This window comes from Stegostoma tigrinum, chromosome 28 (assembly GCF_030684315.1).
Source record: "Stegostoma tigrinum isolate sSteTig4 chromosome 28, sSteTig4.hap1, whole genome shotgun sequence".
Classification (NCBI taxonomy): Eukaryota; Metazoa; Chordata; class Chondrichthyes; order Orectolobiformes; family Stegostomatidae; genus Stegostoma; species Stegostoma tigrinum.
The window spans coordinates 36,085,618-36,111,543 of NC_081381.1; the positions used below are offsets into that span (position 1 = coordinate 36,085,618).

Here is a 25,926-nt window from a genome sequence, read left to right on the forward strand (position 1 = left end):
CAATTGTTTGTCTGAGCCTAGGCATAAAGAACAGAGGTCTGCTGTTGGGTATCCAAATATGGTAGAGTAGCATTACAGCTTAAAGCTGCTCCTCTCCTCTCAAGCCCTTCTCCACTATCAGTCCTCTGCTCTGCACCAGAGGGCAGTAAGAAGTTAGGAAAAAGAAGGCCTGGTTTGAGATGGAGGTGCAGGCTGGTTAGGCTGTGGCTTTCAAAATGAACTGAACAATCATCTGAAGAGAGAAAAAAAAGTTGCAGGAGAAAAGGCGAGGAATGGGACTGGCTGAATTGCTGTTGAATGCTAGTTTGATCATGACGGGCTGAATGAGCACACAAAAGAGGAATGGAAATAAGTGGAAATAAGCCATTTGTTCCCTTGCGCCTTCTCTGGCGTTCAGTAAGATGATGACTGATTCGTTTGTGTTTCAAATTCCACATTCCTATCAATGCTTAACAATCTTTTATTTGTTCGTCTAACAAAAAGCTATGCATCTGTCCCAAATAAATTCAAGGAGGCTGTTTCCACCACCTTATGAGGCAGAGAGTTTCAAAGTTACACAGCCCATTGAGAGAAAAAAAATTCTCCTCATCTCCAACTTGAAATGGCGATCCCTCATTTTATAACAGTAGTCCTGGCGCTAGACTCACGCATAAGTTGAAAAATCATTCACAAATCTATTTTATCAAGATATTAGGAACCTATAAACTTCAAACAAGTCATCCTCATTCTTCTAAACTCTAGTGAAAACCAGTCCAGTTTGTTCAACCCATAAGAAAACCCACCCATTCCAAGTATTAATCTAATAAACACCCTCTGAACCACGTAAGATACATTTGCATTCTTCCTTTACTGAGGAAATCAAAACTAGCGAGTTTTGAGGAGATTTGTAGCTCAGGTTGAGATTCTGGATGTGAGTTTGCTCACTGAGCTGGAAGGTTAGTTTTCAGATGTTTCGTCACTTTTTTTCTTTTTTTTAATTTGAAAAAATATACTTTATTCATAAGATGTACAAAAAATAAAACATATTTATACACCTACCCAGTCATGCAAGCCGCTCTGGGTTATCCGGGGGTACGTACACCGACTAAAGGAAAGGAAAACAAAAAGAAGAAAAAAAAACAAAGCAAAGGAAATACCCCGGCAGTCGTCACCCCGCACAGTCCCCGTCGCCCCCTGACCAGTTGGGGAAGGCGCCAGCTGGGCCCAGTTACCAGATAGGGCCCTTTTTACTATTCTGGACGAGGGGTTTCATACGGTGGTCTTTCCCTACTGTGCCTTGGCGGTGGCTGCCCCAAGCTTTAGCGCGTCCCTCAGCACATAGTCCTGGACCTTGGAGTGTGCCATTCTGCAACACTCGGTTGGGGTCAGTTCTTTCAGCTGGCAGACCAGCAAGTTGCGGGCAGACCAAAGAGCGTCTTTCACCGCATTGATGGTCCTCCAGGCGCAGTTGCTGTTGATCTCGGTGTGCGTCCCGGGAAACAGCCCGTAGAGCACGGAGTCCCGCGTCACGGAGCTGCTCGGGACGAACCTCGACAAATACCACTGCATTCCCCTCCAGACCTCCTGCGCATAGGCACACTCCAGAAGGAGGTGACTGACAGTCTCGTCCCCCCTGCAGCCAGCTCGAGGGCAGCGTGCGGTTGTGCAGAGATTCCGGGCATGCATAAAAGATCTCACTGGCAGAACCCCTCTCACCGCCAGCCAAGCAATGTCCTTGTGCTTGTTTGAAAGTTCTGGCCATGAGGCATTCTGCCAAACGACTTTGGCCGTCTGCGTGGGGAACCACAAGACGGGATCCACCCTCTCCTTTTCCTGAAGGGTCTCGAGGATACTACGTGCTGACCACTGCCTGACGGCTTGTGGTCAAAGGTGTTTCCTTTCAAAAATTTCTCCACGAAGGACAGGTGGTACGGAACGGTCCAACTACTCGGAGCGTTCTGCGGCAACGATGCCAGGCCCGTCCTTCGCAACACCGGGGACAGGTAGAACCTCAGTAAGAAGTGACACTTGGTGTTTGCGTACTGAGGATCTACGCACAGCTTGATGCAGCCGCACACAAAGGTAGCCGTCACGGCGAGGGTGGCGTTCGGTACGCCCATTCCCCCATTTTCCAGGTCTTTGTACATGGTGTCCCTGCGGACCCGGTCCATCCACGACCCCCAAATGAAATGGAAGATGACCCGGGTGACTGCAGCGGCGCAGGTCCAGGGAATAGGCCAGGCCTGCGCCACATACAACAGTACCAAAAGCCCCTCGCACCTGACAACCAGGTTCTTACCCGCGATGGAGAGGGAACGGAACGTCCACCTGCCCAGCTTCTGCTTCAATTTGGTGATACGCTCCTCCCAAGTTTTAGTGCACGCCCCAGCTCCACCAAACCAAACACCCAGCACCTTCAGGTAGTCTGTCCTGACAGTGAAGGGGATGAAGGAGCGGTCATCCCAGTTCCCGAAGAACATGACCTCGCTCTTACCCCTATTGACTTTGGCACCCGAGGCCAGTTCAAACTGGCCGCAGATGTCCAATAGTCTACTCACCGACCGACGATCGGTGCAGAAGACGGCGACATCGTCCATGTACAGGGAGGTCTTGACCTGAAGGCCTCCGCTGCCTGGGATAGTCATGCCCTTCAGGCTCACGTCCTTCCTGATGGAGGCGGCGAAGGGTTCCACACAGCACACGAACAAGGCAGGAGAGTGCGGGCAGCCCTGCCTGACTCCAGATCTAACAGGAAAACTGTCTGATTCCCATCCGTTGATCGAGACTGCGCTAACGATGTTCGCGTAGAGCAGCCGGATCCAATTGCGGATGCCCTCCCCGAACCCCAATTTGGAGGGGACGTCCCTTGTGTAAGCATGAGAGACCCTGTCGAAGGCCTTCTTCTGGTCCAGGCTGACGAGGCAGGTGTCCACCCGCCTGTCCTGTACGTAGGCGATCGTATCCCTGATGAGCGCGAGGCTCTCAGCGATCTTCCTGCCCGGCACAGCACAGGTTTGGTCAGGGTGAATTACTGACTCCAGGACAGACCTGACCCGGTTGGCTATGACCTTGGCCAGGATTTTGTAGTCCACGTTCAAAAGTGAAATGGGACGCCAATTCTTAATTTCTTCCCTCTCCCCCTTCCTCTTGTAAATGAGGGTGATGATGCCCTTCCTCATGGACTTGCACTTTTCCCCTGCCCGAAGCGCACTATCATACACCTCCAGCAGGTCCTGGCTGACCAGGCTCCACAGAGCAGAATACAGCTCGACCGGTAAGCCGTCGCTTCCGGGAGTCCTATTCCTCTCCAAGGACTTGAGGGCTCTGGCCAGCTCGTCCAGGGTTATCGGCCGGTCCAGCCACTCCCTCGTGCCGTCGTCTAAGACCTCCGTGATAGACGACAGGAACGACTTGGAGGCCGTGCTGTCTGTGGGCTTCGTGTCGGACAGTCCGGCATAGAAGGATCTGCTGATCCTCAAAACGTCGGGCCGAGACGACGTCACCGAGCCGTCATCCTCCTTCAGCCGGCTAAGCACAGAGCTCTCTTTGTGCACCTTCTGAAAGAAGAAACGCGAGCACGTCTCGTCCTGCTCCACAGAGCGGACCCTGGACCGGAAGATTATCCTGGAGGCCTCCGCGGCGAAGAGCGAGGCTTGCTGGCCCCTCACCTCGGAGGTCCTCCGTGACATCGACCCCCATCAACTGCAGAAGGAGCAGGTTCTGCACCCTTTTCTGGAGTCGCGACAGCTTTCCCCGCCTCTCTCTCGCCTTCCGAACACCCTTGAGGACAAAGAACCTCTTGATGTTCTCCTTCACCGTCTCCCACCAGTCGCCTGGAGACTCAAAGAGGGGTTTCACGGTTCTCCAACCGGTGTACTCCCTCTTAAGCTCCTCGACGTTCTCTGGGGTCAACAGAGTCGTGTTGAGCTTCCACGTCCCCTTGCCGGCCGGCTGGTCGTCCTGTAAGTGACAGTCGGCCAACAGGAGGCAGTGGTCAGAGAAGAACACCGGCTCGACACCAGTGGATCTGACCGAGAACGTCCGTGACACAAACAGGAAGTCTATCCTTGAGCGGATAGACCCGTCTGGCCGCGACCAGGTGTACCTCTGCTGCGCTCCGTCTGCAGGGGTGCTGAAGACGTCGAGCAGCTTGGCGTCCTTCACCGTGCCCATCAGGAATCTGGACGTGACGTCCAGTTGAATCCCCCCACCCGCTGTCCCCACGCCGGATCTTCCACCTGCATCAATGATGCAGTTGAAGTCTCCGCCTAGGATGACCGGCCTGGACGTAGCCAGCAGGGGTGGAAGCCGCTGCAGGACGTCCAACCGCTCACTCCGTACTGCTGGGGCGTACACGTTGATCAGCCTCAGGGGAGCATTCCTGTAGGTGATGTCAGCCACTAGGAGGCCCCCCCCCCCCACCACCTCCTGAACTTGAGAGATGGTGAAGTTGTGCCCCCGCAGCAGAATAGCCAGGCCCGAGGAGCGACAGTCGTTACCCCCCGACCAGATCGAAGGCCCACAGGTCCAGGCGCCGGACCATTTCCCGTACCTGCCGAGGTGCGGTATCCCGCACTCCTGCAGAAACAGGAGGTCCGCCTTGATGGTGGTCAGGTAGGCCAACGTGGACACACATCTCGCGGTTGACTTGACGCTGCGCACATTAATGCTCGCAATTCGTACCCCCATTGTGGGCAGTGACCGCAGTACCCTCCCCAAGTCCAAGGTCCAGCCCCTCCATCTGTCCCTTCATGCCCATTGCCCGCGCTAACTGCTGGACGCTCTCTGGGCTCAGGAAACCGTCTGTGCTGCCTTCCGGGTGGCATCCCCCCGCCAGGGGTGCGGAGGCAGGAGGGTCCGGCTCCGGATCAGGCTGGGGACGTGCTGTTTCCTCCTTCCCGCCTGGAAGTTCCGGGGGGCCCTCCAGTGCTCCAGCGGCACTTGACTGGGTGTCGGAGTGAGCCTCAGGACGCCTCCCGTCACCTGGAAGCGGGGTGCTGCTTTCCTTCCCCCTCGAGACCTTTAACTTCTGCTTCGGGTGGGCCCTCTCCGAATCCTCCTCGTCAGAGGAGCTCTTATAGCCCCCCTGTAGCTGCCTCTTCCCTCCTGATTGTTGCGGTTCCTGGGCCCGTCGACGCACCTTCCTCCTCGCTTTCCGGACTGTAGTCCACTCCCCTGGGTCGCCTGTCGCCGCCTCCATTGGCTCCGCGTTGTCGGGGGGGGATCGGAGCCTGCAGGGGTGCTTTGCTGGCCTCGGGCCCATCCTGCAGGGCTGGGCCCTCCTGCACGGCCTGGCCCTCCTGCACATTAGTGGGGTCCTTGCTGGGCCCTGGTGCCTTCCCCTCCTCCGGGGGGGCTGGCCCCGCATTTCCCCTGCCGGCGACCTGGGCGTAGGTGGTACCCCGCCGCGGGCATGCCCTATAGAAGTGGCCCGCTTCCCCGCAAAGGTTGTAGCTTCTCTCTCGTGGGCAATCCTTTGCAAGGTGTCCCTCCTCCCTGCAGATGGTGACTTTGCAGTCGGCCGCCATGTGACCTGACCTACCACAGGCATGGCAGACTTTAGGTTGCCCTGCATAGGTCAGGTAGCCCCTGCTCCCGCCGATCGCGAAGCTGGACGGTGGGTGTACGACATTCCCGTCCGCGCCAATCCTCAGTGTCACCTTGACCTGCCTCTTACTCGTCCAGATGCCAAATGGGTCCATGATGTCAGTTAGGTCCCCTTCCACCTTCACATACCTTCCGAGGAAGGTCAGGACATCAACTGCTGGCACATGCGGGTTGTACATATGTACAGTCACCATACGGCTCCTCTGTGCTGGCATCACAAACAGCGGGACAGCGGTCAATACAGAGAGGGGGCCCTCACCTCCTTTCTCCTTGAAAACCTCCAGGAAGCGCTCGCAAAGCTTGGCACTCCTGAAGGTCACGTCGTAAAAACCTCCTCCGGGGAAATCCTGCAGGCAGTAAATGTCCACAGCAGTGAACCCACAACAGTCCAACAGGACCCTCTTCACGAAGAAGGTGCGGTCCACAGGTGCACCTTCATCCACCTTCTTTACAGAAACACGGATGGTGTTCCAGACCCCCTGACCTGGGGCACGAGCACTTGCCGCAGCTATCGTTGCAGGTTGGCTGCTCCTCTGAACCAGCGTTAGGCCGAAGCCAGCATTAAGATCCACTGGTCGCAAGGGTGCACAGCCAACCTGACGTCCTCCTTTCACCTCCAAGACAGCACTCTCCTCCTCTCGGTCCACAAGAGAGTGGGTCTTTATTTTGTTCCGGACGTTAGCTGGTTCACTGAGCTTGAAGATTTGTTCCCAGATGTTTCATCACCTTTTTTTTTTTTTTTTTTTTATTTGAAAAAATATACTTTATTCATAGAATGTACAAAAAAATAAAACATTTATACACCTACCCAGTCATGCAAGCCACTCCGGGTTACCTGGGGGTACGTACACCAACTAAAGGGAAAAAAAAAACAAAACAGAGAAAAAAGAAACCAAGCAAAGAAACTGCCCCGGCAGTCGTCACCCCGCACAGTCCCAGTTTGCCCCCTGACCAGTTGGGGAAGGCGCCAGCTGGGCCCAGTTACCAGATAGGATTCTTTTCCCTTTTCTGGACGAGGGGGCTCATACGGTGGTCTTTCCCCACCGCGCCTTGGCGGCGGCTGCCCCAAGCTTTAGCGCGTCCCTCAGCACGTAGCCCTGGACCTTGGAGTGCGCCAGTCTGCAACACTCGGTCGGGGTCAGTTCTTTCAGCTGGCAGACCAGCAAGTTGCGGGCAGACCAAAGAGCGTCTTTCACCGCATTGATGGTCCTCCAGGCGCAGTTGATGTTGGTCTCGGTGTGCGTCCCCGGAAACAGCCCGTAGAGCACGGAGTCCCGCGTCACGGAGCTGCTCGGGACGAACCTCGACAAATACCACTGCATCCCCCTCCAGACCTCCTGCGCATAGGCACACTCCAGAAGGAGGTGATCGACAGTCTCGTCCCCCCCGCAGCCACCTCGAGGGCAGCGTGCGGTGGTGCAGAGATTCCGGGCATGCATAAAGGATCTCACTGGCAGAGCCCCTCTCACCGCCAGCCAAGCAATGTCCTTGTGCTTGTTTGAAAGTTCTGGCGATGAGGCATTCTGCCAAACGACTTTGGCAGTCTGCATGGGGAACCACACGACGGGATCCACCCTCTCCTTTTCCCGAAGGGTCCTGAGGATACTACGTGCTGACCACTGCCTGACGGCCTTGTGGTCAAAGGTGTTTCCTTTCAAAAATTTCTCCACGAAGGACAGGTGGTACGGAACGGTCCAACTACTCGGAGCGTTCCGCGGCAACGAGGCCAGGCCCATCCTTCGCAACACCGGGGACAGGTAGAACCTCAGTAAGTAGTGACACTTGGTGTTTGCGTACTGAGGATCTACGCACAGCTTGATGCAGCCACACACAAAGGTAGCCGTCAGGGTGAGGGTGGCGTTCGGTACGCCCTTTCCCCCATTTCCCAGGTCTTTGTACATGGTATCTCTGCGGACCCGGTCCATCCTCGACCCCCAAATGAAGTGGAAGATGGCCCGGGTGACCGCAGCGGCGCAGGTCCAGGTAATAGGCCAGGCCTGCGCCACATACAACAGTACCGAAAGCCCCTCGCACCTGACAACCAGGTTCTTACCCGCGATGGAGAGGGACCGGAGCGTCCACCTGCCCAGCTTCTGCTTAAATTTGGAGATACGCTCCTCCCAAGTCTTAGTGCATGCCCCAGCTCCACCAAACCAAACACCCAGCACCTTCAGGTAGTCTGTCCTGACGGTGAAGGGGATGAAGGAGCGGTCGTCCCAGTTCCCGAAGAACATGACCTCGCTCTTACCCCTATTGACTTTGGCACCCGAGGCCAGTTCAAACTGGCCGCAGATGTCCAACAGCCTACTCACCGACCGACGATCGGTGCAGAAGACGGCGACATCATCCATGTACAGGGAGGTCTTGACCTGAAGGCCTCCACTGCCTGGGATAGTCACGCCCTTCAGGCTCACGTCCTTCCTGATGGAGGCGGCGAAGGGCTCCACACAGCACACGAACAAGGCAGGAGAGAGCGGGCAGCCCTGCCTGACTCCAGATCTAACAGGAAAACTGTCTGATTCCCACCCATTGATCGAGACTGCGCTAACGATGTTGGCGTAGAGCAGCCGGATCCAATTGCAGATGCCCTCCCCGAACCCCAATTTGGAGAGGACGTCCCTCATGTAAGCATGAGAGACCCTGTCGAAGGCCTTCTCCTGGTCCAGGCTGACGAGGCAGGTGTCCACCCGCCTGTCCTGTACGTAGGCGATCGTATCCCTGATGAGCGCGAGGCTCTCAGCGATCTTCCTGCCCGGCACAGCACAGGTTTGGTCAGGGTGAATCACCGACTCCAGGACAGACCTGACCCGGTTGGCAATGACCTTGGCCAGGATTTTGTAGTCCACGTTCAAAAGTGAAATGGGACGCCAATTCTTAATTTCTTCCCTCTCCCCCTTCCTCTTGTAAATGAGGGTGATGATGCCCTTCCTCATGGACTTGCACATTTCCCCTGCCCGAAGTGCACTATCGTACACCTCCAGCAGGTCCTGGCCGACCAGGCCCCACAGAGCAGAATACAGCTCGACTGGTAAGCCATCGCTTCCGGGAGTCCTATTCCTCTGCAAGGACATGAGGGCTCTGGTCAGCTCGTCCAGGGATATCGGCCGGTCCAGCCACTCCCTCGTGCCGTCGTCTAAGACCTCCGTGATAGACGACAGGAACGACTCGCAGGCCGTGCTGTCCGTGGGCTTCGTGTCGTACAGTCCGGCATAGAAGGATCTGCTGATCCTCAAAACGTCGGGCCGAGACGACGTCACCGAGCCGTCGTCCTCCTTCAGCCGGCTAAGCACAGAGCTCTCTTTGTGCACCTTCTGAAAGAAGAAACGCGAGCACGTCTCGTCCTGCTCCACAGAGCGGACCCTGGACCGGAAGATTATCCTGGAGGCCTCCGCGGCGAAGAGCGAGGCTTGCTGGCCCCTCACCTCGCGGAGGTCCTCCGTGACATCGACCCCCATCAACTGCAGAAGGAGCAGGTTCTGCACCCTTTTCTGGAGTCGCGACGGCTTTCCCCGCCTCTCTCTTGCCTTCTGAACACCCTTGAGGACAAAGAACCTCTTGATGTTCTCCTTCACCGTCTCCCACCAGTCGCCTGGAGACTCAAAGAGGGGTTTCACGGTTCTCCAACCGGTGTACTCCCTCTTAAGCTCCTCGACATTCTCTGGGGTCAACAGAGTCGTGTTGAGCTTCCACGTCCCCTTGCCGGCCGGCTGGTCGTCCTGTAAGTGACAGTCGGCCAACAGGAGGCAGTGGTCAGAGAAGAACACCGGCTCGACACCAGTGGATCTGACCGAGAACGTCCGTGACACAAACAGGAAGTCTATCCTTGAGCGGATAGACCCGTCTGGCCGCGACCAGGTGTACCTCTGCTGCGCTCCGTCTGCAGGGGTGCTGAAGACGTCGAGCAGCTTGGCGTCCTTCACCGTGCCCATCAGGAATCTGGACGTGACGTCCAGTTGACTCCCCCCACCCGCTGTCCCCACGCCGGATCTTCCATCTGCATCAATGATGCAGTTGAAGTCTCCGCCTAGGATGACCGGCCTGGACGTAGCCAGCAGGGGTGGAAGCCGCTGCAGGACGTCCAACCGCTCACTCCGTACCACTGGGGCGTACACGTTGATCAGCCTCAGGGGAGCGTTCCTGTAGGTGATGTCAGCCACTAGGAGGCGCCCCCCCACCACCTCCTGAACTTGAGAGATGGTGAAGTTGTGCCCCCGCAGCAGAATAGCCAGGCCCGAGGAGCGACAGTCGTTACCCCCCGACCAGATCGAAGGCCCACAGGTCCAGGCGCCGGACCATTTCCCGTACCTGCCGAGGTGCGGTATCCCGCACTCCTGCAGAAACAGGAGGTCCGCCTTGATGGTGGTCAGGTAGGCCAACGTGGACACACATCTCGCGGTTGACTTGACGCTGCGCACATTAATGCTCGCAATTCGTACCCCCATTGTGGGCAGTGACCGCAGTACCCTCCCCAAGTCCAAGGTCCAGCCCCTCCATCTGTCCCTTCATGCCCATTGCCCGGGCTAACTGCTGGACGCTCTCTGGGCTCAGGAAACCGTCTGTGCTGCCTTCCGGGTGGCATCCCCCCGTCAGGGGTGCGGAGGCAGGAGGGTCCGGCTCCGGATCAGGCTGGGGACGTGCTGTTTCCTCCTTCCCGCCTGGAAGTTCCGGGGGGCCCTCCAGTGCTCCAGCGGCACTTGACTGGGTGTCGGAGTGAGCCTCAGGACGCCTCCCGTCACCTGGAAGTGGGGTGCTGCTTTCCTTCCCCCTCGAGACCTTTAACTTCTGCTTCGGGTGGGCCCTCTCCGAATCCTCCTCGTCAGAGGAGCTCTTATAGCCCCCCTGTAGCTGTCTCTTCCCTCCTGATTGTTGCGGTTCCTGGGCCCGTCGACGCACCTTCCTCCTCGCTTTCCGGACTGTAGTCCACTCCCCTGGGTCGCCTGTCGCCGCCTCCATTGGCTCCGGGTTGTCGGGGGGGATTGGAGCCTGCAGAGGTGCTTTGCTGGCCTCGGGCCCATCCTGCAGGGCTGGGCCCTCCTGCACGGCCTGGCCCTCCTGCACATTAGTGGGGTCCTTGCTGGGCCCTGGTGCCTTCCTCTCCTCCGGGGGGGCTGGCCCCGCATTTCCCCTGCCGGCGACCTGGGCGTAGGTGGTACCCCGCCGCGGGCATGCCCTATAGAAGTGGCCCGCTTCCCCGCAAAGGTTGCAGTTTCTCTCTCGTGGGCAATCCTTTGCAAGGTGTCCCTCCTCCCTGCAGTTCCTGCAGATGGTGACTTTGCAGTCGGCCGCCATGTGACCTGACCTACCACAGGCATGGCAGACTTTAGGTTGCCCTGCATAGGTCAGGTAGCCCCTGCTCCCGCCGATCGCGAAGCTGGACGGTGGGTGTGCGACATTCCCGTCTGCGCCCATCCTCAGCGTCACCTTGACCTGCCTCTTACTCGTCCAGATGCCAAAGGGGTCCACCATGTCAGTTAGGTCCCCTTCCACCTTCACATACCTTCCGAGGAAGGTCAGGACATCAACTGCTGGCACATGTGGGTTGTACATGTGTACAGTCACCATACGGCTCCTCTGTGCTGGCATCACAAACAGTGGGACAGCGGTCAATACAGAGAGGGGGCCCTCACCTCCCTTCTCCTTGAAAACCTCCAGGAAGCGCTCGCAAAGCTTGGCACTCCGGAAGGTCACATCGTAAAAACCCCCTCCGGGGAAATCCTGCAGGCAGTAAATGTCCGCAGCAGCGAACCCACAACAGTCCAACAGGACCCTCTTCACGAAGAAGGTGCGGTCCACAGGTGCACCTTCATCCACCTTCTTTACGGAAACACGGATGGTGTTCCGGACCCCCTGACCTGGGGCACGAGCACTTGCCGCAGCCATCGTTGCAGGTTGGCTGCTCCCCTGAACCAGCGTTAGGCCGAAGCCAGCATTAAGATCCACTGGTCGCAAGGGTGCACAGCCAACCTGACGTCCTCCTTTCACCTCCAAGACTGCACTCTCGTCCTCTCAGTCCACAAGAGAGTGGGTCTTTATTGTGTTCGAGATGTAAGCTGGTTCACTGAGCTGTAAGGTTTGTTCCCAGATGTTTCATCACCATTCTAGGTAACATCATCAGTGAGCCTCCGACAAAGCGCTGGTGTTATGTCCCACTTTCTATTTATCTGGTTAGGTTTCCTTGGGTTGGTGATGTCGTTTCCTGCATTGGTGATGTCATTTCCTGTTCTTGTTCTCAGGGGATGGTAGCCAATTTTGGAGCCAATCTCCCATCCCCTGAGAAAAAGAACAGGAAATGACATCACCAATGCAGGAAATGATATCACCATCCCAAGGAAACCTAACCAGATAAATAGAAAGTGGGACATAACACCAGCGCTTCGTCGGAGGCTCACTGATGATGTTACCTTGTATGGTGACGAAACGGCTGAAAATGAACCTTCCAGCTCAGCGAGCAAACTCACATCCAGAAATCAAAACTGTACACCCCATTCAATAAATGATCTCATCAAGGCCCTGTATAGCTGAAATTTAACATCCTTATTTTTATGACCTCCTCTGTGTGGCATCCTTCTGTGTCTCTGTGTGGTCATATGAATGCATTGATTAGGAACAAGAATAGGCCACTTGGTCCCTTGAGCCAGTTGTACCATTCAACAGGATCATAGCTGATCTAATTATTCCAGGTTCCCACCTACTCCTGATGGCCTTTGCTTACTGATAATGTTATTACAAATCACCTCCATGCAAATAATCTTTACTGCTTTTCTGAAGAGGGTGACCCTGCAATGACTGACAATCTAAAGACTCTGGTTTCCAAATGGTAGCTCCCAATTGTTTGTCTGAGCCTAGGCATAAAGAACAGAGGTCCGCTGTCGGGTATCCAAATGTGGTAGAGTAGCATTACAGCCTAAAGCTGCTCCTCTCCTCTCAAGCCCTTCTCCACTATCACTCCTCTGCTCTGCACCAGAGGGCAGTAAGAATTGCCTTAATAATGTTAAACTTCCACTGCCTTTTCAGGAAGACAGTTCTAAAGATTCTCGACCCTCTGACAGAAGGGAATTCTTCTCATCTCTCTGTCATCTGGGTGATCCCTTATTTTAAAATAGTGGCCTGTAGTTCTAGATTCTCCATTAAAAAGGCAGCACTGCTGCCTCACAATGCCAGGGACCCAAGTCCAATTCCAGCCTCAGGTGACTATCTGTGTGGAGTTTGCACGTCGTCCCCATGTCTGCATCAGTTTCCACCGGGCGCTCCGGCTTCTTCCAAGAGTCTAAAGATGCACAGGTTAGACAGATGGCCATGCTAAATTGCCCATAATGTCCAGTGATGTGTAGGTTTGGTGCATGAGCCAAAGGTAATGTAGGGTAAGGGGGATGGGACTGGGTGGGTTGCTTTTCAGAGGGTCGGTGTGAATTTGTTGGGCCGAATGGTTTGTTGCCACAGTGCAGGGATTATACGAAGAGGCTCTTCTCTGCATCCACCCTGCCAAGATCACTCAAGATCTTAAATATTTCAAAGAAGTCACTCTGTCTAACCTTCTAAACTCCCAGTGGATATATGCCTAGCCTGCCCAACCTTTAAGACAACCTGCTCATTCTGTCAAAAATTCCTGTCTACAATAAACAATTAACCTTGTACATGAAGAATGCAGTTGGGCAGGATGACTAATATTTATGGATCGCAACATGATTTGATAGATTTTCATTAAGTAAGTTTTCATTGGCAAATGTTGGTAACAGGAGATGAGGTACAATCAGTTATAATCAACTTAAACGGCCTACAGTCATATTCTGATTCAGTGCCTTCACGAGAAAGACCAGAGAAAATGGAAAAAAGTGACCATGTAGAGTCTGTGATACTGCCACCTAGTGCATAACACGAAGCATCAGTCTGCGGAGGTTGAGTTGGATTTTAAATAATTTGAATAGTCTGGAATAGCATGTACAGATTCCACACAAAGAATGGTGGAGTTCTGGGAACAGGCTTTTTATTCTAAAGTTTGACTTTTTTTGTGTCTTCCTGGCCTTCCAATTTATTATCTTCCCAAATGTAGTTTGATAAGTAACTAGTGCTACCTTTTCCTAATGGCCAGTCACAGCATGTGAATTGCAAATGAATCCTTGTATATCTTTAACCAAAGACTGCAAAACCTACCATCCAGTCGGGGATCACTGCATAGCAACCAGAAGCAGGATACCTGGGTGATTTTCCACTACTGGCCCTTTACTTCCTAGTATAGGTGAATGGAAGCTTACTATAGTGTTCCAATAGCTTCAACTGAAATCGGTTGACTTAGCACAAACCAGAGATTAAAGGTGGGAGTTCCAGATGTCTGTGACTCACACATAGTTGGACGAGCCAGGATATCTGGCTTGTACATGAGCCAAAAGGGAAAAGGAGCTATGTGCTTTTTTGTGTAACTGCTGTCTACTTCTTGTTGGGGCAAGTCTCTGTGAGTGGTCAGTGACTTGGAACAGCAGTTTGGATTCCTCCACATTGTGCTGTCAGTTTAACACCTTGAGAGTCACTGTACATCTGTGTGTGTGTGTGTGTGTGTGTGTGTGTGTCTGTGTATGTGTGCGCATGTGCACATGGCTGTGAAATATCTTCACCATGGGTATCCCCAGGAAGTTGGTTTCTTTGCTTGACTGCCACAAAGCTGTTGCAGGTGCCTCCTGAAACTGGTTGCAAGGAAACTATAGGAAATTAGTCTGTTATTTTATTTCTCACACAATCCCATTGGAACAGATAATGGGTTCTGCTTGGCAGCATCTTAACTGTTCAGATTGCCATCTGTGAAAGGAAGGAATCGGACTCTGGTTCTGTCTTCATCAGATTGACAATTGTCAGTGTCTTCTCCAACTGTGCAATAGTTGAACAGTTTTAATGAATATGTCACAGCATAAATGACAGATATTATTCTTGACACAAGGGAGGTGTTGGGGAAATTTGATAAGTGTACAAGATTCTGACAAGTTTAGGTAAGGTAGATAAAGTAAAACTGCTCCTATATGGCGATGGCACAAGAGTTATGGGGACACAGGGCTTTAGGCAAGAAGACCATGAATGTGTGAGGGAAAACTTGTTAATGCAATGAGTGATTAGGAGCTCACTGCTTACAAGTGGTGGTGAAAGTGGAGGAAATGAAAAGGATCTTACAAGGAAATTGTATAGATAGGTACTTTCAAGAAATAGAATTTTGGGATGACACGAAGTTATGGTAATGTCATTGGATGAGTAATCCAGAACCCCTGGCTAATTTCTAGGGCACGGGTTTGAAACCCATCATAGCAGAGGGTGAATTTGAATTCAAGAGTGAAAAATTTAGATTAAAGAACGGGCCTAATGGTGACTGTTGTCTGTTGTTACAAACACATCTGGGAGTTCACTAATATCCTGTTGACCTTTAGTGGTCTGGTCACTATGTGACCACAGACCACAGCAATGTGGTTGATTCTTAACTGCTTTTGCCCAATTACAGCTGGTGAATAAAATGCTGACCTAGCCAGTGACACTCTATATCCTAGGAATTAATTTTTTAAAAAAGCCAACGGATATAATTGTTAGACTGTTCCCCAAAGTATCAGTCAAATGATGGCAGTATGAGATAACTGATAGATTCTGGTTTTGAGATTGGGAAGAGTAGTTGATGTTTCCTTGGTTTAGATTTGTCTTCTGTTTGCTTCTATTTTGTTCAGTCTTCTGCGAAGAGTCTTCGAGCAACCATTGCAGAAGCCTTTGACCGCCTGCACCGTTTCTTGAAGGAGAAACAGAAGTCAATGCTGGAAGAGCTGGAGACTGACACAGCTCGTACCCTGAATGACATTGAACAGAAGATCCAGAGATACAGCCACCAATTGCGTGAGGTGCAGGAAGGGATGCAGATCCTGCAGGAGAAGCTTGTTGAAGCAGACAAGCTAATCTTCTTAGAAGGAATCAACACAACTTTGGAGAGGTAGAGTATACAGTAACCATTCATTATGTGGTATATTTGAGTTAATGTGGACCAGTAAAGGATTTGCAAGTCCTGCTGTGTCTTACATTTCCATTGTATTTTCAAAGTCATTGACTTATACAGCATGGAAACAGACCCTTTGATCCAACCAGTCCATAATTCCAAACTAAGCTAGTCCCACCTGCCTGCACTTGGCCCATAACCTTACAAACATTTCCGATTCATGTACGGATCTACATGTCTTTCAAACTTTATAACTGTATTTGTATCCACCACTTCCTCTGGAAGTTCATTCCACACATGAACCACTCTCTGTGCTAAAAAGAAATTGCTCCTCACGTCTTTTTAAAATCTTTCCCTCTCACTTTAAAATATGCTTCCTAGTTTTGAAATCCCCACCCTAGGAAAAAGACATATGCCATTCACCTTATCTGTACCCATCATGATTTTATAAACTTCGATAAGGTCACCTCTCAACCTCCAATGAAACATGTCTCAGCCCATCCAGCCTCATCTTATAACTCATCCCTTAATTCCTGGCAACATCCTGGGAAATCCGTTTTGAACTCTCTCCAGCTTAATAATATCCTTGCTATAAAAGGGAGACTAGAATGTAGACAGTATTCCAGAGGAGGCCTCACCAACGTCCTAACTCCTATACTCAAAGATCTGAGCAATGAAGGCAAGCATTTAAAACACTTAGTACTGACCCATTTCCAACCAATTTCTTGCTTTAGGGCCATTGCCAAGGAGGCTGCATTGCACTGCTGCGTGGAACATCATTTATTGTGCACTGCCTTCCTAATTCCACTGATCAGTATTCAAATGAAAGGCAAAAATAACCCCATCCATGGAGTGAATATAAGAACAATCATTTCATTTTAATAGAAATTTCTGCCATGGGACGTGACTATAATTTTCAAGTGCAGTATTTGTTGCTCATCTTAAATAGCCCTTGAACTGTTAAGAGTAGAGCACATTGAGTCACATCTAGGCCAATTCTGGCAAGGATGGCAGACTCCCTTTCTAATAGGGTACTATAGAGCCATGTTGTGCAATAACCAATCGTAGCTCTCATGGTCATTATTAAGGCAAGCAATATGTATGGGTTAAGAATTAAATTTAAATTCTAAATGGCAAAGTGGGATTTAAACCCTTGCTTTCAGGGCATTAGCTTGTGCCTTGTGATTACTAGTCCAGTGATATCATTACTGTGCCACGAGTACAGTGTAGACTTGATGGATCAAATGGCCTGTTTCCACACTGTATGGATTCTTTAACCTTAGAGACTGAGTAAACCTTCTTGTACACTATTATGTTTAATGTAATGCTCCTAAAATCCATCACTCATCTGGGGTTCATGAACTCTGTGCAATGGTTTACTTGAAACACATTACAAGCTGTGAAAGTTGGAGCAGCAAACCATTTGATTTGTGTATGTGTAGTGTGCAGATCACCAGCAGACTAACTGCCAGGCAGAGTCGCAACATTGCATAACACACACCACACACAGATTTTAATGGTAAATTCTTTTAAGGACAAGGTACATACACAAGATATCCTTCTTTCCCAGTGAAACTTTAACTATTTACAAATACAAGCAAGCCTAATGTGTCTCCAATGAATAGTTAATTTGCCAATCTGTCAAGACCTCATAATAGTGACTTTGCTTGGCAGTCCCATTGATTTCCAGTCATCATTGCTACTGCTTGTCATTTCTATTTGCACTGTCAAAGTTTTCTTTCATAGGCAGCAGTTACTGACCCAGAATTTACTTATCCTGGTCCATTGCTGTCAAGTTTTCTCCCATGTTAGCACTAATGGATCAAATTCCAAATAGATCAAATCTTCCTGGTATTTACTGTTTGGTCATAGTAGCTCAGTTTGAAGCTCTGGTTTTATTCCATGGACTTTTCTAATTTCTGTCAGAGCCTTCTGTTGGTCCGGTTTTCATAACATGCTCAAATAACCATCCAGCCTCCCCAGATTTTGTTTGTTTGAAGCCTGGGTCTCTTCCACTTGCTGCGTCAGTGGTTGTTCAGTTTTCTCAGTGTGCTGTTTGAATTCTTTCCCTAGAACATTATTGCTGGAGTTTATTTCTGAAAGGCATGGCTCGAGAGATTTGCAACTCATTGTTGTGTGTGCTGTGCATCTCCACCTGTTTTTTGAAGGCGTGTTATTTTCTCTAGCATTGCTGTGAGCTCAAGCTGATGTGCTTGTAGTTCCTCCTGCTGAGCCTGTGTTTTTGTGTGCGAGTTTTTTTTTACATACCTTCCTGTAAGCTGGTAACTTGTTCATTGAATTGATTGTACTGAGCTTGAAGTTCATTCTGCTTCTGTTCTTTCTTCCTTCTCTTAATTCATTTTTTTTGAGCTGAATGGAGGCTATCCTTAAAGAGCTCACTCAGTGACTGTTCTTACATTTGGATTTAGCTTGAGCTGATTTTTCAGCCATTTCTTCTTGACTTTCACTTTTCTCTCCACAGCAGAGGGCTACGATTTTATCTCCAGTAATTCAGAAGACAGTGAAGTGTTTCCTTCATCTGTTATATTTAGATGTGCAGGTATTTCTTAGGGAGTGTGCTGCAGTTTCTGTTATGTCTCTCTGATGTTTTGAAGTTTTAAAGTACTATGTACAAGGACCCCAAGGTCTCTCTGTTCCATGACATTACTCAGGGCCTGACCATTAACAGTAGAAGTCCTGTCCTTATTTGATGCAATAAATTCATTATCTTGCATTTATCCCAATTAAACTCCATCTGCCACTGCTCAGTCCACTGGTCCAATTGATCAAGATCCCTTTGTAATGTTAGATTACCTTCAATTTTGGTGTAATCTGCAAACTTACCAGCCATGTCTCCCAAATTCGCACCAAATTATTTATATAAATGACAAACAACAGCGAACCTAGCACTGATGCCTGCAGAACATGGCTGGTCACAGACCTTCTGTCCGAAAAACAACCTTCCATATTACCTTCTGTCTCCTACCATCAAGCAAATTTTGTATCTCCCTGAACCCCATGCGCTCTAACCTTACTAATTAGTCTATCATGCAGAACCTTGTCAAAGGCTTTACCAAATATCTCATTGATCTTTAAAAGGGCCCAACTATCTCCCCTAGTTGCTTTACCAAATCCAAATATAAGAACAATCACTGAGTTGAACTCTTTAGGGAAAATCTCCATTCACCTAAAAAAAATGAATTAAGAGTAGGAAGAAAGAACAGAAGCAGAATGAACTTCAAACTCAGAATAATCAATTCAATGAAAAATTTGCCAGCGTACAGAAAGATATGAAAAAAGCCCTCTGCCCTCCTCAATCATTTTAGTGACTTCCTCAAAACACTCAATCAAGTTTGTGAGACACAATGTCCTGTGCTGACAATCTCTAATCAGTCCTTGTCTCTCTAAATGCATGTAAATCCTATCTCTTGAGAAACTTCTCTAACAACTTACTCACCATTAAATGTCAGAGTCATCAGTCTGTATTTCCCAGGCTTGTCTTTGCAGCCTTTCATGAAAAATGGCATAAAAGTAGCCTCACTACACTGCACCACCACCACGCCCCCCCCCCCCCCCCCCCCCACACTGCCCTGGTCCTCCGACAATTCACCCATGACTGTAGATGATACAAACATCTCTGTTAGGGCCCCACAATTTCCTCCCAAACTTTCCACCACATCCTGGGATACACTTATTTATCCAACTTTATTTTTTAGTAAGACCTCCAGCACTTCCTCTTCTGTAATGTGGACTACTTTCAAGATGTTAATATTTATTTCCCCAAGTTTCCTGGCCTCCATGTCTTTCTGCACAGTAAATACTGATGCAAATATTCATTTAGTATCTTTCACATTTCCTATGGGTCCACACATAGACCTCCGCATTGATCTTTAAGGGGCCCAGCTGTCTCCCTAGTTGCTCTTTATGTATTTGTAGAATCTCTTTGGATTATCTTACCCTTATTTGCCAAGGCTATCTCATATCCCCCTTTTAGCCCTCCTGATTTTCCTCCTAACAATGCCTCTAGACCCCTTATATTCTTCAAAAGATTCACTTGATCCCAGTTGTCTATACCCAGCATATGCCTCTTTCTTATTCCTCAATATCTTTAATCATCCATTGTTCTCTAATCTTACCAGCCTTACCCTTCATTCTAACAGGAGCATAAATCCTCTGAACTCTTGTTATCTCACTTTTAAAAGTCTCCCACTTGTCAATTGTCCCTTTACCTGTGAACAGAGTAGTCCAAATTGCCAGTGTGAAAGCAATGTTCACAACTCTTTGGTTTATAGCATATATTGTCAGGTTCTGATTTGTCAATCACTTTATGTATACACCTGTTTGGATACTAGATTGTCTTTATTGTAGTTTAGAGGTATCCTTGTGCATTGTTTATTTGAGTCATGCATGACTCTTAATAGCTGCATCATTCTTTACCCTAGAGCAGTGCCTCTGCCAATGGGCCTTTTCTAGAACATGCCTTACAAAATCAATTGAGAGGTGGGCATTATATTAATGCATGCAGAAGGCCTCACCTTCCATATGTCTTGATATGATTAGGTGTTCCAACGATTGTGTCAGTTGATGAATTTGTACTTGAGACTTTGAGTTTTATTGACGTGCAAGGATTGCTTCGTATTTACTTCCATCCCTCAGCAGCTCTTTTTCATGCTAAGTCTTCCACTTGTGTAGGAAGTCATTCTGGAAAGCTTGCGTGGGGGTGGATGTGCCCACTAATTCAACAATTATGTTTTCTCGCAAGCCATCTAAAAAATCTCATCATGCAGCCTTTTCACTGGATCTGCTTACAAAGTGGTCTTTGCATTCTGTAAATGTTCTCTACACAACATAAATTCCTGTCGGTGAAGAGAGTTTTAATGTGACTCTGAATTGGCCTTCTAAAGTGATCCATACCTTTTGGAGACCTTTAGTTTTTTGGTTGTTAATCCTGTGTGTAGACCTCAGTTCCCAATTGCTAAGCAAATCTAAATGGATTGCTTTTCTGTACTGGACATACCTGACTCTAGAAATAATTGCTCTGAAGGCTGTTTAAGCCTTTACGTTGTGTTAGAAGGTTTGCTGTGGCCCCAATTTAAAATAAGGAATTTTGAGGACATTCTGACAAGATATCTTTGGCCTTTCCTCATTTGTTATTAATCTAGCACTTACCCTAATCACTTGCTTTTCTCAAGTGAACTAAGTAGGCCTCTTGACAACAAGCTGTGTCCAAAAATGCAACAAATGGGTTGGCTGTCACATTAACACAATTTAATACTGTTGACCATATGTTTCACATGTTGATTAACTTTCTTGTTTACTGTTGAAGCAGGAAAGGCCTCATTAACACGATATTTTCCATGGCTGTTCATCTGTTCATGTAAATGTTTATGGTCAAATAATCAATAGCTTATCGGTGGTTGATTTATTCCTTGTGTTGGTTTTTTTTTAACATAAAAAAAATTACAAGTAATGAAACAGCAATGACAGCAAACCAACCAGTTTCTATGTGTACAGTTTGCACACCCATGTCAGGCTAACTGTCAGGCAGAGTCCTAATAGTGTATACACAGAGCACATGCAATCCTTAAAATGAACTCTCTTCTACATACAACATACGCCTACTCAGAAATCAGGCAAAAGCTGACTAGAGCTTACAAAAAGCTCAAAACCTAACAGTGAAGTGCAAAAATGATAATAACTTTGTGAGTTGAATTGTCAGTTTGCACATTATTTCTTCACCTGTACCTGAGATGGGAGAAAATGTTTAATTCCATGAAAGTTGGAAAGCAGGAATCCAGAAGTTCCAGTTGCAAAATTGCTGGTACATTTCTCAGTGTCCAAATAAACGATACCTGGAAATATTGAATTTTGCCTTGAAAACATTGTGCATCCTCATGTGTTTACATTTATCTGATTAGAATTGAAGTATTTTAACCCACACTGATACATGGACTTTGATTTTTAACAAACCATTGTGTCCTCACTTCCTAAGGTTACTTTCACCCCTGTAGCCCACCTAGTCCAGTGCAATGTTTTAGGAGCGGCATGGTGGCACAATGGTTACCTTACAGCATGAGGGACCCAGCTTCAGGTGACTTTATGTGTGGAGTTTGCACTTTGTCTGAATGGTTTTCTGCCAGGTGTTCCAGTTTCCTCCCACGGTCCAGGTTAGGGGGATTGACCATGCTAAATTGCTCTGGGGATATGCAGGTTATCTGGACCAACCATGGTAACTGTGGGATTCTGAGAATAGGGTGTGGGATGATCTTCAGAGGGTTGGCACAGACTTGATGGGCCAAGTGTCCCCATCTGCACTGTAGGGATTCTATGAACACCTCCTGAGATTTGTCACTGAGACCTGTACCCAAGTTTTTGATGAAGACATTCTGGTGCCTCCTTTTATTGTTTCAATTCCTACCAGCTCCCACTTGGTGCTTTTTGCAACCTGTCAGCCCTCATTGGTTTTCAGTGTGATCTACTCCTTGAAGTTCAAAGTCATTTCATTCAATAATCTAGCAGACCCCGTCCCACTCTGCTGCTGTGTGTCGCATCATGTAATTCAAATTACTGGTAAATGAAACACGGGTGTCTAAAAATGACTGGTTATAGCCTACAGTTCATACTCCAATGAGATTTGAGGTGGGGAGTGGTGGGGGGGGGGGGGGGGAGTTGAGGGGCACAACAGGAGACTCCAGCAACTGCACACAGCTCTTGCCATACTGCTGCAATCCTGGTTTTCAGACACTACTGTCTGGTTAGAGGTGGAGATCAGTGCTTGTGCTAGTGCCATTCCCTTGCAGTGTGAGGTGTGAAATCTGGTTGTTTTATTATTTTCTGCTTTGCATATGCACTATACTAGTGGTTCAATAGGGTTGACTTAACAGGACTGGCACTCCACACTTCTCAAAAATGAGGGAGTTCTAACTCAGTGAGTGTTGACAGGACTTTTCTTTTCACATAGTCAATGGTACCTCAGTTTTATCTACTGCTTTATCAGATTGCATGTCCTGAAGTTAGTACTGTAATTGTGCAACCACTGGTTAGATTATATTGAGGCAATTTTTCACTCCGTCCTCAACAATCCCGTTAACATCCATTAGGCACAAGGTGAGAGTTTATTCTGATGCACGTGAACCAAAATCTGAGGTGACCTCATCTACCTCTGTCGTTTAAAAGGTTTGCCTTTCCTCCCCTTCTTCATCAAAGATTATTTCACTCAATGTCACACAAGTGGTTCGCTTCCTAAGTGCAGAGACTAACAATTCTGAGATCTCAACAAAGGAGCCACTATCACATCTTCACAACACTTTGGTCAAAACTAGCATTTAATGAATTCTGCAGTAGCATGAACATGTCCGGTTATAAACAAGGGAATTGTTGACGTCTGAGCAATATATAGCCTACAAGGCCTCTTCATACTTTTCTGGATATAGAATACAGTAAGACTAAGAAGCAGTTCTTCACTATCTGTTGGATTATGCCAGGTTTGGTCCAGTTTTGTACTTGGTGTTCATTTTTTGTCTAAAATGATTTTTCTCTTCTAGGTTAAAGGGAAAGATCCATGAGACCAATTTAACTTATGAGGACTTTCCAACCTCCAAGTACATGGGCCCCCTGCAGTACACCATCTGGAAATCCTTGTTTCAGGACATTCAACCAGGTGAGTTACCAACAAAGTGAAGTTTAACCAGGTCTGAGGATGGTCTCCTCCCTGCCATAGCTATTCCTGAAATGTACATGACAATCTGAGGAACTCTGGGTGATATCTCTTTGCTTTCTCATTCCTGAAAAATGCTAAACTCTATCGTGGGATGGAGTGGACTAGGTACTGACAGTCTAGTTCCATGTGACTGTTTGCAAGGGTAAGCCATGATGTGGAATGTGGCAGCGCTGTTTCACTCAGGACAGAGAGGAAAAATGCTTTGGCCAGCCAGTGGTTGAGGTCTGCAAATTTAGCCTAAACTCAGGATTGAACCAAAGACTTTGCTGGTCTGTAGGGCAGCACCTTTTCACAATTGGGCCTTTGAGAGGTTTTGTTTTATTTTAGTAGATATTTACACAAGCTAAATTCCACCATGCATTTACTTTTGCAAACCTCCACGCTAAGGAACCTCAACACCCAACCCCCAATAGCTACAAACACCCACAGACACTAGCCACCATCAACCTCAAATAGTATTCCCCAGACAACTACAGACCCATTGTAATTCCAGTGCTTTGACTGCTGCAAAAACCTCTTGCAATGTTTTGCAGGGAAAAGTGGAGGCAGTTAACCACCAAATCTTAGACTTAAGAGAGGAATGGTCAACAACATCAGTTTTGTGAAGATGTTTGATAGTTGCAAGAGGGACAGCAGGGCAGAACTGTATGGATAGAACCAGAAAAGGGGATAACTGTTTCCGTTGGTGAGAGGTTTGGGAACAAATAGACACAGATTTAAGGCAATTGGCGAAAGAAGAAATAGTGACATGAGTGGATAGAGGGTGCAGTGGAGACAGTTAAAACAGGCATTCGAAAGGGAATGGGATCATAATCTGAAAATGAAGAATGTGTAGGTTTATGGGGAGAAGGTGCGGGATTGGAATTGAGCAAATTGTTCCTTTGAAGAGCTAAAACAGACACTATGAGCTACAGGCCTGCTACTGTGCTGTAACCATCTGATAGTGTTATCACATCCTTGTAACGGTTTACATGCTTAACAAGTGGATAGTGGTCAGAGGAGGGATGCGATTGGCTGTAGAACTGAATTGCCGTCAAAATACCAAATTGTCAGCCATAATTCAAAAGCAGTATTCCCACCTTTGAAACAGGAAATCTCTAGGTCAAAATCCTTATTCTGGGCGCATGATCATAGCTAATTCTCTACTGCAGTATGAAGGGAGTGCAGCACAGATGGGCTGGTTTTCAGGTGAGATGTTAAACTGAGGCCCTTATGAACGTAAAGAATCGGACATCACTTATTTTAAATAGGAGAGGGGAGATCGTCCTGATCAAACTGTACCTCGGGGCTAGCATCCTTTTCAAGAGGATCTGTTCGTCAGCACACTGCTGTGTGTGGGAGCTTGCTATGCTTGAGTTGGTTGCTGTGCTTCCTACATCACAGCAAGGGAACATACTTAATTGACTGAGAAGAAAACCGGGGGGGGGGGGGGGGCTGCTGCAGACGGCGCTACGCAAATACAAGCGTCTTTCCGTTGTTTGAAGAGAGGGCGGTAAACAGCGGAGATGGGCATGTACCCGGCGAGGGGCATAAGACGAGTCAGAACCCAGTGATTTTGCACTTGGCAAGGATGTTGATGGTTTTAATCCCTCCTGTTTGCAGTGCCGGCGGCCCTGACGCTGGATCCCATAACGGCCCACCAGCGCCTCATCCTGTCCGACGACTGCACCATCGTGGCGTACGGGAACCTCCACCCGCAGCCATTGCAAGACTCACCCAAGCGCTTCGACGTCGAGGTGTCGGTGCTGGGTTCAGACGGCTTCGATAGCGGCGCCCACTACTGGGAGGTGATGGTGTCCGAGAAAACGCAGTGGATGATTGGCGTGGCGCTCGAGTCCGTTAACCGGAAAGGGAGCATCCAGATCCAACCTTCCAGAGGCTTCTATTGCATCGTGATGCATGATGGGAACCAGTACAGCGCCTGCACCGAGCCCTGGACCCGGCTGAACGTCAAGTCCAAGCTGGAGAAAGTCGGCGTCTATTTTGACTACGACAAAGGCCTCCTGACCTTCTACAATGCTGATGACATGTCTTGGCTTTACACTTTCCGGGAGAAATTCACCGGGAAGTTTTTCCCTTACTTTAGCCCGGGGCAGAGTCACGCCAATGGGAAAAACGTTCAGCCACTGCGAATCAACACCGTCCGCATCTGAACAAAACAAAAATGCCAGCGGAGATAATGGGAACTGCAGATGCTGGAGAATTCCAAGATAATAAAATGTGAGGCTGGATGAACACAGCAGGCCAAGCAGCATCTCAGGAGCACAAAAGCTGACGTTTCGGGCCTAGACCCTTCATCAGAGAGGGGGATGGGGTGAGGGTTCTGGAATAAATAGGGAGAGAGGGGGAGGCGGACCGAAGATGGAGAGTAAAGAAGATAGGTGGAGAGAGTGTAGGTGGGGAGGTAGGGAGGGGATAGGTCAGTCCAGGGAAGACGGACAGGTCAAGGAGGTGGGATGAGGTTAGTAGGTAGCTGGGGGTGCGGCTTGGGGTGGGAGGAAGGGATGGGTGAGAGGAAGAACCGGTTAGGGAGGCAGAGACAGGTTGGACTGGTTTTGGGATGCAGTGGGTGGAGGGGAAGAGCTGGGCTGGTTGTGTGGTGCAGTGGGGGAAGGGGACGAACTGGGCTGGTTTAGGGATGCAGTAGGGGAAGGGGAGATTTTGA

The 25,926-nt window shown here is 49.2% G+C and overlaps 1 protein-coding gene across 1 annotated transcript in view; it reads left to right on the forward strand.

Moving 5' to 3' along the window:
* The window catches only part of trim62.1 (tripartite motif containing 62, tandem duplicate 1), an 80,549-nt gene extending 55,053 nt beyond the window's left edge, over positions 1 to 25,496 (forward strand). Inside the window, exons 3-5 of the mRNA XM_048561850.2 lie at positions 15,282 to 15,538; positions 23,086 to 23,201; positions 24,864 to 25,496. Coding sequence (XP_048417807.1) covers positions 15,282 to 15,538; positions 23,086 to 23,201; positions 24,864 to 25,414 — 924 coding nt within the window. The 3' untranslated portion in view covers positions 25,415 to 25,496. The remainder of the gene's footprint in view (positions 1 to 15,281; positions 15,539 to 23,085; positions 23,202 to 24,863) is intronic.
* The last annotated feature ends 430 nt before the right edge of the window (positions 25,497 to 25,926 follow it).